This window comes from Elephas maximus, chromosome 12 (assembly GCF_024166365.1).
Source record: "Elephas maximus indicus isolate mEleMax1 chromosome 12, mEleMax1 primary haplotype, whole genome shotgun sequence".
Lineage (NCBI taxonomy): Eukaryota > Metazoa > Chordata > Mammalia > Proboscidea > Elephantidae > Elephas > Elephas maximus.
Window position 1 is genome coordinate 46,218,394 of NC_064830.1, and position 18,931 is coordinate 46,237,324.

Consider the following 18,931-nt stretch of genomic DNA (forward strand, 5'->3'; position numbering starts at 1 on the left):
CTAGTTGCCCTGGCTAGGACTTCCAGCACGATGTTGAATAAGAGCGGTGATAAAGGGCATCCTTGTCTGGTTCCTGTTCTCAAGGGAAATGCTTTCAGGTTCTCTCCATTTAGAGTGATATTGGCTGTTGGCTTTGCATAGATGCCCTTTATTATGTTGAGGAATTTTCCTTCAATTCCTATTTTGGTAAGAGTTTTTATCATAAATGGGTGTTGGACTTTGTCAAATGCTTTTTCTGCATCTATTGATAAGATCATGTGGTTTTTGTCTTTTGTTTTATTTATGTGATGGATTACATTAATGGTTTTTCTGATATTAAACCAGCCTTGCACACCTGGTATAAATCCCACTTGATCATGGTGAATTATTTTTTTGATGTGTTGTTGGATTCTATTGGCTAGAATTTTGTTGAGGATTTTTGCATCTATGTTCATGAGGGATATAGGTCTATAATTTTCTTTTTTTGTAATGTCTTTACGTGGTTTTGGTATCAGGGAGATGGTGGCTTCATAGAATGAGTTGGGTAGTATTCCTTCATTTTCTATGCTTTGGAATACCTTCAGAAGTAGTGGTGTTAACTCTTCTCTGAAAGTTTGGTAGAACTCTGCAGTGAAGCCGTCTGGGCCAGGGCTTTTTTTTGTTGGGAGTTTTTTGATTACCGTTTCAATCTCTTTTTTTGTTATGGGTCTATTTAGTTGTTCTACTTCTGAATGTGTTAGTTTAGGTAGGTAGTGTTTTTCCAGGAATTCATCCATTTCTTCTAGGTTTTCAAATTTGTTAGAGTACAATTTTTCATAATAATCTGAAATGATGCTTTTAATTTCATTTGGTTCTGTTGTGATGTGGTCCTTCTCGTTTCTTATTCGGGTTATTTGTTTCGTTTCCTGTATTTCTTTAGTCAGTCTAGCCAATGGTTTATCAATTTTGTTAATTTTTTCAAAGAACCAGCTTTAGGCTTTGTTAATTCTTTCAATTGTTTTTCTGTTCTCTAATTCATTTAGTTCAGCTCTGATTTTTATTATTTGTTTTCTTCTGGTGCCTGATGGGTTCTTTTGTTGCTCAGTTTCTATTTGTTCAAGTTGTAGGGACAGTTCTCTGATTTTGGCTCTTTCTTCTTTTTGTATGTGTGCATTTATTGATATAAATTGGCCTCTGAGCACTGCTTTTGCTGTGTCCCAGAGGTTTTGATAGGAAGTATTTTCATTCTCGTTGCTTTCTATGAATTTCCTTATTCCCTCCTTGATGTCTTCTATAACCCCGTCTTTTTTCAGGAGGGTATTGTTCATTTTCCAAGTATTTGATTTCTTTTCCCTAGTTTTTCTGTTATTGATTTCTAGTTTTATTGCCTTGTGGTCTGAGAAGATGCTTTGTAATATTTCGATGTTTTGGGCTCTGCAAAGGTTTGTTTTATGACCTAATATGTGGTCTATTCTAGAGAATGTTCCATGTGTGCTAGAAAAAAAAGTATACTTCGCAGCAGTTGGGTGGAGAGTTCTGTATAAATCAATGAGGTCAAGTTGGTTGATTGTTGTAAGTAGATCTTCCGTGTCTCTATTGAGCTTCTTACTGGATGTCCTGTCCTTCTCCGAAAGTGGTGTGTTGAAGTCTCCTACTATAATTGTGGAGGTATCTATCTCACTTTTCAATTCTGTTAAAATTTGATTTATGTACCTTGCAGCCCTGTCATTGGGTGCATAAATATTTAATATGGTTATGTCTTCCTGATCAATTGTCCCTTTTATCATTATATAGTGTCCTTCTTTATCCTTTGTGGTGGATTTAAGTCTAAAGTCTATTTTGTCAGAAATTAATATTGCTACTCCTCTTCTTTTTTGCTTATTGTCTGCTTGATATGTTTTTTTTCCATCCTTTGAGTTTTAGTTTGTTTGTGTCTCTAAGTCTAAGGTGTGTCTCTTGTAGGCAGCACATAGATGGATCGTGTTTCTTTATCCAGTCTGTGACTCTCTGTCTCTTTATTGGTGCATTTAGGCCATTTACATTCAGCGTAATTATAGATAAATAAGTTTTTAGTTCTGTCATTTTGATGCCTTTTTATGTGTGTTGTTGACAATTTCATTTTTCCACATACTTTTTTGTGCTGAGACGTTTTTCTTAGTAAATTGTGAGATCCTCATTTTCGTAGTGTTTGACTTTATGTTAGTTGAGTCGTTACGTTTTTCTTGGCTTTTATCTTGAGTTATAGAGTTGTTATACCTTTTTGTGGTTACCTTATTATTTACCCCTATTTTTCTAAGTAAAAACCTAACTTGTGTTGTTCTATATCGCCTTGTATCACTCTCCATATGGCACTTCAGTGCCTCCTGTATTTAGTCCCTCTTTTTGATTATTGTGATCTTTTACCTATTGACTTCCATGATTCCCTGTTATGTGTATTTTTTTTTTTAATTAATCTTAATTTGTTTGTTTTTGTGACTTCCCTATTTGAGTTGATATCAGGACGTTCTGTTTTGTGTCCTTGTGTTGTGTTGATATCTGATATTATTGGTTTTCTGACCAAACAATATCCTTTAGTATTTCTTGTAGCTTTGGTTTGGTTTTTGCAAATTCTCTAAACTTGTGTTTATCTGTAAATATCTTAATTTCGCCTTCATATCTCAGAGACAGTTTTGCTGGATATACGATCCTTGGCTGGCAGTTTTTCTCCTTCAGTGTTCTGTATATGTCATCCCATTCCCTTCTTGCCTGCATGGTTTCTGCTGAGTAGTCTGAACTTATTGATTCTCCCTTGAAGGAAACCTTTCTTTTCTCCCTGGCTGCTTTTAAAATTTTCTGTTAATCTTTGGTTTTGGCGAGTTTGATGATAATATGTCTTGGTGTTTTTCTTTTTGGATCAATCTTAAATGGGGTTCGATGAGCATCTTGGATAGATATCCTTTCGTCTTTCACGATGTCAGGGAAGTTTTCTGTCAGGAGTTCTTCAACTGTTTTCTCTGTGTTTTCTGTCCCCCCTCCCTGTCCTGGGACTCCAATCACCCGCAGGTTATCGTTCTTGATAGAGTCCCACATGATTCTTAGGGTTTCTTCATTTTTTTTAATTCTTTTATCTGATTTTTTTTCAGCTATGTTGGTGTTGATTCCCTGGTCCTCCAGATGTCCCAGTCTGCATTCTAATTGCTCGAGTCTGCTCCTCTGACTTCTATTGCGTTGTCTAATTCTGTAATTTTATTGTTAATCTTTTGGATTTCTACATGCTGTCTCTCTATGGATTCTTGCAACTTATTAATTTTTGCACTGTATTCTTGAATAATCTTTTTGAGTTCTTCAACAGTTTTATCAGTGTGTTCCTTGGCTTTTTCTGCAGTTTGCCTTATTTCATTTGCGATGTCTTGAAGCATTCTGTAAATTAGTTTTTTATATTCTGTATCTGATAATTCCAGGATTGTATCTTCATTTGGGAAAGCTTTTGATTCTTTTGTTTGGGGGGTTGGAGAAGCTGTCATGGTCTGCTTCTTTAAGTGGTTTGTTATGGATTGCTGTCTCCGAACCATCACTGGGAACTAGTTTTTCCAGAAAATCCGCTAAAAAAAAAAATGCAGTCAGATCCCTATCAGAGTTCTCCCTCTGGCTTAGGCTATTCGGATGTTAATGAAGCCGCCTGGGAAGGGTGGGGGAGGGAACAGAGAGATAGGAGAGTAGCACCTCAGAATATAGCCAGAGTTGCTTGTCTTGCTTGGAATGACTATTATATCTGAGATTCCCGCGGGGCGCGTCGCCTATGTATGCTGGCTGTGTGGAGATTGCCCCCGGGGGGTCTGGCCCCCTGGAGTCACGGTCAGATCCTCCGCTTCCAGCCCCACGCCCAGGGTCAAGGCTCCCCTGTTGGGACGGTGCACTCTCGACTCCAAAATCAGTCGCTGCCTCCCGGGGACTTCTCGTCCCGCCAGCCGCGTCGCTGTGCTGCCTCTGAGAACCGGCTGGGCCACCTCCCGGGGTTAGTTCAGGTGAGTGGAGCAGCTCCCCGTGCTTGTGCCGTGACCGAGTGTCCCGGCTGGGACACTGCTCTCCCCGCTCCAATACCAGTCGCTGCCTCCCGGGGACTTCTCCTACCGGCTGAGTGCCACGCCGCCCGAGCAAACTGGCTGGGCCCCCTCCCGGGGTTAGTTCAGGGGGGTGGAGCAGCTCTCCGTGTTTATGCCGTACCTACGTCAAGTCCAAATCCCGGCGGGACGGTTCCCCGGCTGAGACGCTGCCCTCCCGGCTCCAAGACCAGTCACTGCCTCCCGGGGACTTCTCCCACCGGCTGCGTCGCCACGCTGCCTGCGTGAACCAGCTAGGCCCCCTCCCGGTGTTAGTTCAGGGGGGTGGAGCAGCTCTCTGTGCTTGTGCCGTACCTGACTGGTACGCTGGCTCCAGGCTCTGAAAACAATAGCTGCTTCCCTGTATTAGTTCCTTCTTCATCTCTAAATCTCTGTTTGTTGTTCAGGGTTCGTAGATTGTTATGTATGTGATCGATTCACTTGTTTTTCCGTGTCTTTGTTGCAAGAGGGATCCGAGGTAGCATCTGCCTAGTCTGCCATCTTCTTGCCACTTTTTTTTTAACCCCCTTTACGCTCCCATTTCCCCTCCAGACAGGAGATGCCAACACAGTCTCAAGTGTCCACCTGATACAAGCAGCTCACTCCTCATCAGCATCTCTGTCCAACCCATTGTCCAGTCCATTCCATGCCTGATGAGTTGTCTTCAGGAATGGTTCCTATCCTGGGCCAACAGAAGGTTTGAGGACCATGACCGCTGGGATTCTTCTAGTCTCAGTCAGACTATTAAGTCTGGTCTTTTTATGAGAATTTGGAGTCTGCATCCCATTCTTCTCCTGCTCCCTTAGGGGTTCTCTCTTGTGCTCCCTGTCAGAGCAGTCATCGGTTGTGGCCGGGCACCATCTAGTTCTTCTGGTCTTGGTATGATGTAAGTCTCTATTTCATGTGGCCCTTTCTGTCTCTTGGGCTCATAATTATCTTGTATCACGAGTTTTTAATTTCTGTAAAGAGTTAAGAGTTACATTTAACCAGAGAGGGGCCATTTTCTTTTAACACCCCTCAACTCCAGACCTATGTACAGATTGCCATATTTCTGAAAGTGACTTCCATAGTCCTGAACTCTAAACAAATTCTTTTGCTTGTTTCATCAGGGACCAGAGGAAGACCGAGAGGCAGAATCTGAATTAACAGTAACACAGTTGAAGGAATTACGCAAGCAGCAACAAATCATGTTGGAGAAGGAGATGTTAGGAGAAGACTCGGATGAAGAAGAGGAAGTGGATACCACCGAAAGGAAGAGAAATACTGGTAGTCAAGATGATGAGATGGGCTGCACCTGGGGAATGGGTAAGAAATTAAAATTGCGGCCAGAGGTTAACATTTTAAATTTATTACTTGTCATACCCTTAGTGTTTTTTATTATACTTTCCAAAACTCTTTCAGACAGGGCAGGTGGTATCTTTATATAGATTTTACATGTATTTTGGAAGGTGAATATTCAGGGGATATGTAGTTGGGAAGACAGGATAAATGTTATGAAATTACTTGTGCCAAATTATAAGTGCTGCTGAAAAAAAATCAAAGCACAAGGAAATTAAGTTATATAGGGTTTATTCAAGCAGTTATTCTGTATGCATACAGGGAGATCATTTTGCTTCTAAAAAACAAATGGGTCAATGCTAGTTACAATGAGACTTTCAAGGAAAAGAGGAGGCAACAGTAAGAATTAACCATTAGCTAGCCTCAACATGATTGATTGAAATCATGTCCCCTTTCTGAGATCAGCTGACATCAGGTGATTTCTGTGGCCTCCAGTCATTTGGAATTGCCTAAAATTAAATTCCTTGCATGAGATAATTTTTTTTTTAATTTTTGTTGTGCTTTAAGTGAAAGTTTACAAATCAAGTCAGTTTCTCATACACAAATTTATATACACTTTGCTATATTACTCCTAGTTGTTCTCCCTCTAATGAGACAGCACACTTCTTCCCCCCACCCTCATTTTCATGTCCATTCGGCCAGCATCTGACCCCCTCTGCCCTCTCATCTTCTCTCCAGACAGGAGCTACCCACATAGTTTCATGTGTCTACTTGATCCAAGTACCATTTTCTATCCCATAGTCCAGTCCAGTCCCTGTCTGAAGAGTTGGGTTTGGGAATGGCTCCTGTCTTGGGCTAACAGAAGGTCTGGGGACCATGACCTCCGGGGTCCTTCTAGTCTCAGTTAGACCATTAAGTCTGGTCTTTTTACGAGAATTTGGGGTTTGCATCCCACTGCTCTCCTGCTCCCTCAGGGATTCTCTGTTGTGTTCCCTGTCAGGGCAGTAATTGGTTGTAGCCAGAACCATCGAGTTCTTCTGGTCTCAGGCTGATGTAGTGTCTAGTTTATGTGGTCCTTTTGCCTCTTGGGCTCGTAATTACCTTGTGCCTTTGGTGCTCTTCATTCTCCTTTGGTCCAGGTGTCTTGAGACCAAGTGATGCATCTTAGATGGCTGCTTGCTAGCATTTAAGATCCCAGGCACCACTCTTCAAAGTGGAATGCAGAACGTTTTCTTAATAGATTTTATCATGCCAGTTGACTTAGATGTCCCCTGAAACCATGGTCCCCAAACCCCCGCGCCTTGCTATGCTGGCCTTTGAAGTGTTCAGTTTGTTCAGGAAACTTCTTTGCTTTTGGTTTAGTCCAGTTGTGCTGACCTTTCCTGTATTGTGTGTTGTCTTTCCCTTCACCTAAAATAGTTCTTATCTACTATCTAATTAGTGAAAACCCCTCTCCCTCCCTCCCTCCCCACCCCCATAACCATCAAAGAATATTTTCTCTGTTTAAACTGCTTTTCCAGTTCTTATAATAGTGGTCTCATACAACATTTTTCCTTTTGCAGCTGACTAATTTCACTCAGCATAATGCTTTCCAGATTCCTCCATGTTATGAAATGTTTCACGGATTCCTCACTGTTCTTTATCGATGTGTAACATTCCGTTGTGTGAATATACCATAATTTATTTATCCATTCATCCTTTGATGGGCACCTTGGTTGCTTCCATCTTTTTGCTATTGTAAACAGTGCTGCAATGAACATGGATGTGCATTTATCTGTTCTTGTAAAGGCTCTTATTTCTCTAGGATATATTCTAAGGAGTGGGATTGCTGGATCGTATGGTGGTTCTATTTCTAGTTTTTTAAGGAAGCACCACATTGATTTCCAAAGTGGTTGTACCATTTTACATTCCCACCAGCAGTGTAAAAGTGTTCCAGTCTGCCCACAACCTCTCCGACATTTATTATTTTGTGTTTTTTTGATTAATGTGGGCCTTGTTGGAGTGAGATGGAATCTTATTGTAGTTTTGATTTGTATTTGCATGAGAAAAATTTTAAATGGCTTCACGGTTAGTGTAATTGTCTTATCCCAGAGAGGATTTTTGATTTTATAATTACCGGTCTCCACATTATTTCTTTTTATCTGTTCTTGGATGTATTTTATATTGGTCTGTGACCTTTATGAATGTTCCTGTACATTCAGAGGCATCCGTCAGTCCCTGTTCTTCAGTTTCTTTCTTTTAGCATTGCCAAACAAAAGCTAAAACCCTGAGTTACCTTACCCTGCTATAATAAGGGTTCAGAGAAGGGTGCAGTCACTGAAGACTTAAACCTTCTCTATCCAGTATGGTAGACACTAGCCACATATAGTTTTTGAGCACTTGAAATGTAGCTAATCCAAATTGATATGTGCTATAAAGTTTTTTTTTTTTATAAAGTTGTGTTTTTTTTTTTTATAACGTGTAAGATAAACACTGAGTTTCAAAGGTCTAGTGTGAAAAAAGAATGTAAAATATCTCACTTATGATATTTTTGTATTGATGTTGAAACGATGATATCACCTGTTTCTTATTTCTTTTTTAATGGCTACTAGAAAATTAAAGATTACATATATGGTTTTCGTATTTCTATTGGGCAGCACTGACTTAGATCTTTGGGAAACTGTACGTGTCTAAGCAGAAGGGTCTTAATAAGCTGGGCCTTGAAGGAAAGGAAAAGTAGCCCTTATGAAGCTGAATTTGTGAGTGAACCTTGTGAATGGTGTTCAGGGCAAGGGTTGATGATTTTAAGGAAGTAATGAGTAGACTAATTTAGTTGGCAGATATGGGAAGTATTAGGAAATTATACCGGGGACAAAGTTTTAGACCTGGGTCTGAGATGATAAGAATGCTAGGCTGAGGAGTTCAAATTTTTTTTTTTTTTTTTCCATAGAAAACGTGGTAAGCAATTTTGCTTTTAAAATATAGTGATGGAGAAAACAGAAATGAAAACAAATTTTGACTTGTCACACAATTTAGAAAACCTAAAATTATCCTAACTGGATTATGGTAGTTTGCTTGTTTGTTTTTTCCATCTGTCTCCCTTTCTTTTCATCACTGATAACTGAATCTTTATGCAGCCTGAAGGATACTAGGTGTCATTCAGATTATCTCTTTAGATCTTTTATTTCTTTTATTATTTACTTATTGTTCTTCCCTATTTCTTGTAGGAGAAGATGCAGTAGAGGATGAGGCTGAAGAGAACCCCATTGTCTTAGAGTTTCAGCAGGAAAGGGAGGCCTTTTATATAAAGGATCCAAAAAAGGCTCTTCAAGGTTTTTTTGACCGAGAAGGTATGTAAACAGGTTCTGACTCTGCCAATATCCACAGCAGTGTTATTTCCTAAGGTTTCAGATTGAGAGCTACACTTAGAATGCTATATTTTATCTGCTCGCCTTCTTTTTCAGTTTTTGCCCTTATGGTCAGTTGCTTCAGGTTTCTTTTTTAAAATAAATAAATATTTTTTAAATTTCTCATTTTTAATTTCTATTGTGGTAAGTATTGATAGATGTAACATACATAAACAAAATTCTTTGGAGTCTTCAATTTTTTTTTTCTATTTAATTTAATTTATCTTTTTTATTGTACTTTAGATGAAGGTTTACAGAGCAAATTAGTTTCTCATTAAACAATTAATACACATATTATTTTGTGAGATTGGTTGCCAACCCCTATGACATGTCAATCCTTTCCCCTTCTCTAACTTGGGTTCCCTTTACCAGCTTTCCTGTCCCTTCCTGCCTGCTTATCCATGCCCCTGAGCTGGTGTGCCCATTTAGTCTCGTTTTGTTTTACAAGAACATTTTCTTTATAAACTGTATTATGCCAGTTGAGCTAGATGTCCCACGAAACCATGGTCCCCAGCCCTCAGCCCAGTAATTCGGTCCCTCAGTGAGCTTGGATATGTCTGCGAAGCTTCCATGACTTTGTCTTAGTCAAGTTGTGCTGACATCTTCAGTATCGTGTACTGTCTTACCCTTCACCAAAGTTACCACTTATCTATTGTCTAGTTAGTATTTTTCCTTCCCCCTCTCCTCTCCCTGGTAACCATCAAAGTTGCTTCTTTCTGTGTGTAAACCTTTCCATGTGTCTGTTAGCTGCCTGAATGTCTTCTTTGCTGAACTGTCTGTTCATATCCTTTGCCCATTTTTTTATTGGATTATTTGTCTTTTTGTCATAGAGGTGTTGGATTTTCCTGTAGATTTTAGAGATTAGACCTTCGTCAGATTTGTTGCAGCCAAAAATTTTTTCCCAGTCTGTAGGTTCTCTTTTTACTCTTTTGGTGAAGTCTTTTGATGAGCATAAGTGTTTAATTTTTAGAAGATCCCAGTTATCTATGGTTTGTATCCTGTTAATGCCATGTATTAGGGCCTCTAGTGTTGACCCTATTTTTTCTTCTATGATCTTTATAGTTTTTGGTTTTATATTTAGGTTCTTTGATCCATTTTTAATTAGTGTTTGTATACGGTGTGAGGTGTGGGTACTGTTTCATTTTTTTTACAGATGGACATTGAGTTTTGCCAGCATCATTTGTTAAAAAGATTGTCTTTTCCCCATTTAATGGACTTTGGGCCCTTGTTGAAGGTCAGGTGACCGTAGGAGGATGAATTTACATCTGGGTTCTTGATTCTGTTCCATCGGTCAATGTGTCTCTCATTGTACCAGTACCGGGCTGTTTGGACTACTGTAGCTGTATAGTATGTTTTGAGGTCAGGTGGTGTGAGTCCTCCTACATTATTCTTTTTCTTCAGTAGTGCTTTACTTACCCGGGGCCTCTTTCCTTTCCATATAAAGTGAATGATCAGTTTTTCCATCTTGTTAAAGAATGCTGTTGGTATTTGGATCAGGATTGCATTGTTTTTGTAGATTGCTTTGGGTAGAATTGACATTTTCAACAATGTTGGGCCCACCTATCCATGAGCATGGTATGTTTTTCCATTTATCTAGGTCTTGTTTGGTTTCTTGTAGTAGTGTTTTGTAATTTTCTTTGTACAGGTTTTTTATGTCCCTGGCTAGATTTATTCCTAAGTATTTTATTTTTCTAGGGGCTAGTTATAAATGGTATTGCTTTCCTGATTTCCTTTTCCTAGTTCTCTTTATTGGTGTATAGGAATTCTATTGAATTTTATTTGTTTACCTTGTAACCTGGTACTCTGCTGAATCTTTCTATTCCAGTATTTTTCTTGTGGAGTCCACAAATAAGGATTGTTTTACTTCTTCCTTACCAGTTTGGATGCATTTTATTTCTTTTTTTTACTTTATTGCTCTAGCTAAGACTTCCAGCACAATGTTAAATAGCAGTGGTGATAAAGGGCATCCTTGTCTTGTTCCTTTTCTCAAGGGGAATTTTTCAGCCTCTCTCCTTTGAGAATGATGTTGGCTGTTGATTTTGTATAGATTCCCTTTATTACGTTGAGGAATTTCCCTTCTATACCTATTTTATTGAGAGTTTTTATTAAGAATGTGTGTTAGACTTTATCAAATGCCTTTTCTGCGTCGATTGAGATGATTTTCTTTCCTTTTATTTATGTGGTGGATTGCGTTGATTGATTTTTTAATGTTGAACCATCCTTGCATAACTGGCATGAATCCCACTTGGTTGTGGTATATTATTTTTTTTGATATGATGCTGAATTCTATTGGCTAGAATTTTGTTGAGAATATTTGCATCTATATTCATGAGAGATAATGGTCTGTAATTTTCTTTTTTTGTGATATCTCTGCCTGGTTTTGGTATCAGGGTTATGGTGGCTTCATAGAATTAATTCAGAAGTATCCCTTCCTTTCTTAGTTATCCAGTCCCGCTGTAACAGAAATACCACAAGTGGATGGCTTTAACAGAGTTTATTCTCTCATGGCCTAGTAGGCTAGAAGTCCAAATTCAGGGCATCAGCTCCGGGGGAAGCCTTTGTCTGTTGGCTCTGGAGGAAGGTCCTTGTCATCAATCTTCCCCTGGGCTAGGAGCTTCTCTGCACAGGAACCCCAGGCCTGAAGGACGTACTCTGCTCCCAGCACTGCCTTCTTGGTGGTATGAGGTCCCCCTGTCTCTCTGCTCACTCCTCTTTTATATCTTCAAAGAGGTCAGCTCAAAACACAATCCAATCTTATAGATTGAGTCTCCCCTCATTAATATAACTGCCGCCTATCCCACCTTGTTAACATCATAGACGTAGGATTTACAATACATAGGTAAATCATATTAAATGACAGAATGGTGGGCAGTCATAGAATACTGGGAATCATGGCCTAGCCAAATTGATACACATGTTTTTGGGGGATACAGTTCAATCTATGACACTTCCTTTTCTATATTCTGAAGTAGCTTGAGTAGTACTGGTGCAAGCTCTTCTGTGAATGTTTGGTACAATTCTCCAGTGAAGCCATCTAGGCCAGGGCTTTTTTTTATTGGAAGTTTTTAGAACTATCTTTTCAGTCTCTTCCCTTGTTATGGGTCTGTTACACATTTTTAACCTCAGTGTGTGTTAGTTAAGGTAGGTAGTGTGTTTCTAGAAATTTGTCCATTTCCTCTAGGTTTTCAAATTTGCTGGAGTAAAGTTTTTCATAGTACTGTGTTATGATCTTTTTTATTTCAGCTGGGTCTGTTGTAATGTCCCCCATTTTGTTTCTTATTTGGGTTGTTTGTATCTTCTCTTGTTTTTTATTTGTCAATTTGGCCAGTGGTGTGTCGATTTCGTGGATCCTTTCAAGGAACCAGCTTTTGGTTGTGTTGATTCTATTGTTTTTCTATTCTCTAGTTCATTTATTTCTATTCTGTTCTTTATTATTTCTTTTCATCTGGTTTCCGTGGGCTTCTTTTGCTGTTCTCTATTTGTTGGAGTTGTATAGTTAATGTTTTGGTTTTTTTCCCTTTGTAAACTAGCTTCTCATTAAACATTTAGTATACATATTGTTTTGTGATCTTGGTTACCAATCCCTCGACATGTCAGCACTCTCCCTTCTCACCTTGGGTTCCCTATTAACAGCTTTTCTGTCTCCTACCTTCTAGTACTTGCTGGACTGGTGTGCCCCTTTAGTCTTGTTTTGTTTTATGGACCTGTCTAATCTTTGGCTGAAGGGTGAACCTCAGGGGTGACTTCATTTTTAAGCTAAAAGGGTATCCAGGGGACGTACTCTTGTGGTTTCTCCAGTCTCTGTCAGGCAAGTAAGTCTGGTCTTTTATTGTGAGTTAGACTTTTGTTCTACATTTTTCTCCAGCTCTCTATTATGATCCCTGTATGAGCAGTCAGTGGTGGTAGCCGGGCACTATCTACTTGTGCTGGACTTAGTCTGGTGGAGGCTGTGGTAGCTGTGATCCATTAGTCCTTTGGACTAATCTTTGCCTTATGTTTTTAGTTGTTTTTTTTTTTTTCATTTTCCCTGCTCCTGATGGGGTGAGATCAGTGGAGTATCCTAGATGGCCACTCACAAGCTTTTAAGACCCCAGATGCTACTCACCAAAGTAGAATGTAGAACATATTCTAAGTTATGTTATGCCAGTTGAGCTAGATGTTCCCTGACACCATGGTCCCCACAGCTCTCAGCCCAGTAACTTGGTCCCTCAGGGAGTTTGGATGTGTCTGTGGAGCTCACATGACCTTGTATAAGTTGTGCTGGCTTCCCCAATATTGTGTACTGTCTTACTCTTCACCAAAGTTACCACTCGTTCTTTCTTTTTTGATATGTGTGTCTATTGCTATAAATTGACCTCTGAGCACTGCCTTTGCTATGTCCTAGAGGTTTTGGTATGATGTGTTTTGATTCTGGGAATTTTTTTATTCCATCTTTGATTTCTCCTTTTACCTAATGGTTTTTAAGCAAGGTGTTATTCAGTTTCCACGTATTTGATTTTTTTTCCTTGCTCTTCCTGTAACTAATTTCTACTTTTATGGTGTTGTTATCAGAGAAGATGCTTTGTATTATCTCAGTGTTTTGGATTTTGTTGAAGGTTGCTCTGTGGCCTAAGATGTGGTCTATTCTGGAGAACTTGCCATGGGCGTTGGAAAAGAATGTGTACTTTGCTGCTGTTGGGTGGAGCATTCTGCTTGTGCCTATGAGGTCAAGTTGGTTGCTTGTGGCCTTTAGGTCTTCTGCTTCTTTATTGGGTTTCTTTCTAGATGTTCTGTCCTTTACTGAGAGTGGTGTGAAGTCTCCTACTAAGTGGAACTGTCAGTTTCTATTTTCAGAGCTGTTAGAGTTTATGTATTTTGGAGCCCTGTCATTGGGTATGTAGATATTTATTATGGTTGTGTCCTTATGGTGAATTGTCCCTTTAATCCTTATATAATGTTTTTCCTTGTTTTTTATAGTGGATTTTGTTTTAAAGTCTGTTTTATATGAGATTAATATTATTACACCTGCTCTTTTTTGGTTGCATTTTGCTTGATATATGTTTTTCCATCCTTTGATTTTTAATATATTTATGCCTTTGTTTTTGAGGTGTCTTTTGTAGACAACATTTTGATGGGTTCTGTTTTTTTATCCATTCTGTCACTTTCTGTATCTTTATGGGTGTTTCAAGCCATTTATATTCAGTGTGATTATTGATACGTGTGAGCTTTTTGCTGTTAGTTCATAGTGCTTTTTTTTGTGGTGCTGACATTTTCTTTGTTCCTCTTACTATTCTGTGGTGAGTTCCTTTTTTTTGTGGATTTTTTTTTTTCATTTCTTTCATTTTTTGTGTTTACTGAAACTATATTTTTCTTCTTTATTTTGATGAGTAGGTTTGTTAACTTCGTGGTTACCTTGAAATGTACCATCTTCTTAAGTTTAAACCAGTCATTTATTACTTGATATTGCCTTGACTTCCTCTCCATTTTAAAGTTATGTACCTATACTGTTTATTCCCTCTTTTATTGTTCTGTTGTTGTCATTTACAGATTGACATCTCTGGTTCCCTGTTGTAAATTTTTTAGTTTTGTTTTATCCTTGAGAGTTCATTATCTAGGTTGGGATCTGGCTCATGCTGTCTTATGTCCTAGATTCAGGTTGTTGTTTGATGTTGTTGGTTCTTTAACCAGACTCCCTTTAATAATTCTTATATGTTTGGTTTGGTTTTTACACATTGCCTTTATTTCTGTTTATCTGGAAATGTCCAAATTTTGCCGTTATATTTGAGGGAGAGTTTTGCGGGATATATTATTCTTGTTTGGTAGTTTTTTTTTCTGTCAAGATTTTATATATGTCATCCCATTGCATGCTTGCCTGCATGGTTTCTGCCAGGTAGTCAGAACTTAGTCTTACTGTTTCCCCTTTTATGTGACATTCTGTTCTTCTCAATCTGCTCTCAGGGTTTTTGTCTATGGATTAGCGAGTGTGATTATGATATGTCTTGGTGATTTTCTTTTGGAATCTATCCTATATAGGCTTCATTGAGCTTCTTGGATGGTTGGCTTTTTGTCTTTCGTGATATTAGGGAAGTTTTCTGTCAGCAAATCTTCAATGATCCTCTCTGTGTTTTCTGTTTTCTTCCCCAGTTCTGGAATTCCAATCACATGCAAATTATTGCTTTAGTTTGTATCCCACATCGTTCTCAGGGTTTTTTTTTTCCGAATTTCTTCATTCTTTTCTGATTTTTCCTCAAAGTGGTATCCAAGGATTTGTCTTCAATTTTGCTGATTCTGTCTTCTGTTGTTTCAAATTTGCTCCTAAAACCTATTGCAGTGTCCATTCTGAAATCTTGTTGTTTATCTTTTGGATTTCTAATTGCTCTTTTTTATGATTTCTAATTATTTGCTTTGACATTTTGTTCCTGTATTATTTTCCTGAAATATTCCATTGTTTTGATATTGTCTGCTGTCTCTGGGACATTCAGGAATTATTTACCTCATTTATTGATTGTACATTTGGTTGTTTCATCCTGCTCTTTTGTTTCATTTGGTTATATCTGGGCAGGCGGGCTGGGTGTATTTTGTTGCTTGCTCGCCTGTGGGTACAATACTTCTCACCACCATGTTCAGGTGGGCAGGGCTGGTCACTCAGCTATGGTGTAGCAGGGCAGGTCCAGCGGGGATGCAGGGACAGGGATGCATAGTTTGCAGCATGAACTGGGGCCAACGGGGCGGGACCGGGGCAGTGCAGGTCCGGGTTGGAACTATGGGGACCGCATTGGTGCCACTTGGGGATGCAGTGCTCAGTGCACTGTGCAGATAGGCAGGAGGGAAAGGAGAGGATGTGATATGCAGAGCTAAGTGGGTGGGTAAAAGAAGAGAAAGAAGACCGAGAAACAAAAGCAAAAAGGAAAAAAGAAAATAATATGGCAGCACAGTGGGATTCAGCAAATGGGGGTGGGGCAGACCTGGCAAGGCCATGTGCCAGTGACTCTCTAGCCAAGCAGTGTAGCTTGGCCTATCAAGAAGGGGCATGGGCACCACACAGGGCTTGGTGTGTGGGAGAAAGGGAAGGAAAGAGGGGAAAGAGAAGAAACCAACCAATAAATAAATAATGATTTAAAAAAAACATAAACAACAACAAAAGATATGTATAGTAGTGGAGAAGTCAGCTGTTGGGTGCGGTGGTGAGCTGATGTTTGTCTCATCAGGCGGCACAGGACAGCCCATCGGGAAGGGGTGCAGGCAGCACAGGGCCTAGGTGGGAGGGAGAAAGGGAAAGATAAAGAAAAACAAAAGATATGGTGTTGAGGGAGCTGACCCGTGGCAATGGTGCAGACCCAGGGAAGCCATGTGCCAGGGGCTCTCCAGCTGAGTGGTGTAGTAAAACCTACCAAAAAGTGGGGCAGGCGGCACATGGGGCTAGGTGGGTGGGAGAAAGGAAAGGGAAGAAGGGAGAGAGAGAAGAAACAACAAATGAAAACAAAAACAAACAGGAAATAAATAAAGTGGCACTGAGGGAGCCAATCTGGGGATGCTGCCTGCAGTAACTTTCCAGCCAAGCAGTGCAACACAGCCCCTCGAAAAGGGGTGGGGACGGTTCACAGAGCTGGATGGGTGAGAGAAAGGAAAGGAAGCAAAAGAGAGAAAGAGAAGAAACAGAAAAAAATAAAATAAACCAAAAAATCACAGCCCATCAAGAAAGGGAGGGGATGGGGAGTCCTCAGTAATTTTTAAGAGTATAAAGGCATTCTGAGGCCAAAAAATTTCAGAACCTCTGATCTGCGGTATCATTTCAGGTTTTTTCTGAAAATAGTAAAAATACTAGTAGCCTTACTTCCTGACTCAGAACGCAGGAAATACCTTTTCCTTATCTCATTTCCCTCAAAAGACCCTTTACTTTTTTTGTGGGGAAATTGAGCCAGCTTCTTGTAACTTTTTGTTCCTAATTCACCTGATCTTTTGTAATTCTTAACATTGATTTTGAGTTTACATGATTTTAAAAAAGTTTCCGCAGAGGATTGTTTAAGTAGAGATACTATGAAAAAACGTATGTGTGTGGCTCTGCAGAATGAGATATATGTATGAACTGATTGCTTTCCATGTTTAATATTTATTCTAAAAACCAGGCCCACCACCCTTCTGACGGTTGGTCATACTGTGGTGGCTTGGATATTGTTAATGATGCTAGAAGCTATACCACCCATATTATAAATACCAAAAGGGTTACCCATGGTGGACAGGTTTCAGCAGAGCATCCAGACTAAGACTAAGAAAAGAGGCCTTGTGTCCTACTTCTGAAAGTTAGCTAATGAAAATCTCGTGGATCATAACAAAATATTGTCTAGTATAGTGCTGGAAGATGAGCCCCTTAGTTGGAATGCACTCAAAATACACTGCGGTTACAATAGTGGACTCAAGAATACTAACAGTTTTGAAGATGGTGCAGGACCAGGCAACGTTTTGTTCTGTTGTACACGGTGTCACCATGAGTTGAAGCCAACTTGACAACAACTAACAACAACAAAAACCAGGCAACTGTGACAAATGAACCACTTTGACCTCTGGAGGCCAGTGTAAGAAGACCCATTTACATTATATGTTTAATGGGATCTTTAAACAGTTAGGATCTGTCATAGGTCACTGGTTTTTCAAGTATCTACTATTTACACCTAGGACTTTGAAAATCATTAAGTGTGTTGAAAGAAAAGTTGCTTTTGGCTGTAAACATTTATAAAAAAAAAAAAAACATTTATAGGTCTTATAAATGTTTTATCCCTTCTGGACCTTTGGGAAAAATCTGGAGATCAGTAACCTAAATGATAATACAAGATTCTGCAGTTATAAAAAGTTTTGAAAATAGAATGGACTTTTTTGTTTTGATCTGAGTTTTCTTTTCTCTTCCTCAAAGTCATCTTAATTTTGCTACCAGATGTTAATCTCTAAGAATGAAAAGTAAAATGCTTTGAAATGCAGTATTCAGTGTGGTATGGGAACAGCTGTTCTTATTTAACCTTTGCTCTCTTCCCTTTGTACAACTAGTAATTTTCAGATCCTATTAAAATTGTTGTCTTTCTTCCATAGGAGAAGAATTAGAGTATGAATTTGATGAACAAGGGCACAGTACTTGGCTCTGCAGGGTGAGGTATGTTCTTTTCCCGTTAATGTTCATTTCTGAAAAAGACCAATTTGGGGCTTAATTTATGGTTATAGACAACAGCTGGAGGGGTAACTTCAGTCTTAATTTTAGGCTGTTCTTGATTTTGGGCCTTGATGTTTGAGCAACACTTATATTATTTCAGGAGAGGAAGGTAAAGAGGTGGGAGGAAAAGATTTGAAGTCCAGCCTTGGCAGAATAGAACAAAATGAATCGAGAGATTGAAAAGCCGGTTCAAAAAACATGATTATCAAAACATATTAGTTTTTTTCATGAGAATTTCATTAGAGTACAGCTGTACTGTAATTCTCTCCAAACCAATATAGGTTACCTGTGGATGATTCAACTGGAAAACAACTGGTGGCTGAGGCCATTCACTCAGGAAAGAAAAAGGAAGCAATGATGCAGTGCTCCCTGGAAGCATGTCGGATCCTTGATACTTTGGGATTGTTGCGTCAGGAGGCAGGTCAGTATATGGGAATACTTTTGTCCTTAAAAGAAAAAAAGCAAAATTTAACATAAAATGTAATAAAACCTCTTTATAAGAGGAAAGTGTAAATTGTACAGAATCCTATAAAGTAAAAAGAAAAAACTTTCGATCTCAATACCTTGAGGTGCCGTTGTTATATTCTCCCACACATTTTCTTTGCATATATAAACATATACATTAGAACTAAATCCTTTAACAAGAACCAAAAAATATATATATATATATATAAATGCAGTCATGTTACCTTCTCTCTTCTCTGACTAACTTTTCTACATAAGTATGTATCATGGATATTGTCCTTATCAATACATTAGATTTACATCATTAAAAAAGAACTGGCTATACAATAATTTGTTAATTAGTCTTAAAGTGAGAGAACACAGCTGCAAACATTAATTAATAATCAGAATGTGGAATGTACAAAATGTGAATCTAGGAAAATTAGAAGTCATTGAAAATGAGATGGAATGCATAAAGATTGATATCCTAGACATTAGTGAGCTGAAATGGACTGATATCGGCCACTTTGAATCAAACAATCATATGTTCTACTATGCCTGGAATGACAAATTGAAGAGGAACGGTGTTGCATTCATTGTCAAAAAGA

General features: G+C 38.9%; 1 protein-coding gene across 1 annotated transcript in view; it reads left to right on the forward strand.

The window, feature by feature from the left end:
• SLC4A1AP (solute carrier family 4 member 1 adaptor protein) overlaps positions 1-18,931 on the forward strand; it is a 70,569-nt gene that overhangs the window by 7,380 nt on the left and 44,258 nt on the right. The window contains exons 2-5 of the mRNA XM_049904719.1: positions 5,147-5,342; positions 8,522-8,644; positions 17,762-17,822; positions 18,161-18,300. Of these exons, the coding sequence (XP_049760676.1) occupies positions 5,147-5,342; positions 8,522-8,644; positions 17,762-17,822; positions 18,161-18,300 (520 nt within the window). The remainder of the gene's footprint in view (positions 1-5,146; positions 5,343-8,521; positions 8,645-17,761; positions 17,823-18,160; positions 18,301-18,931) is intronic.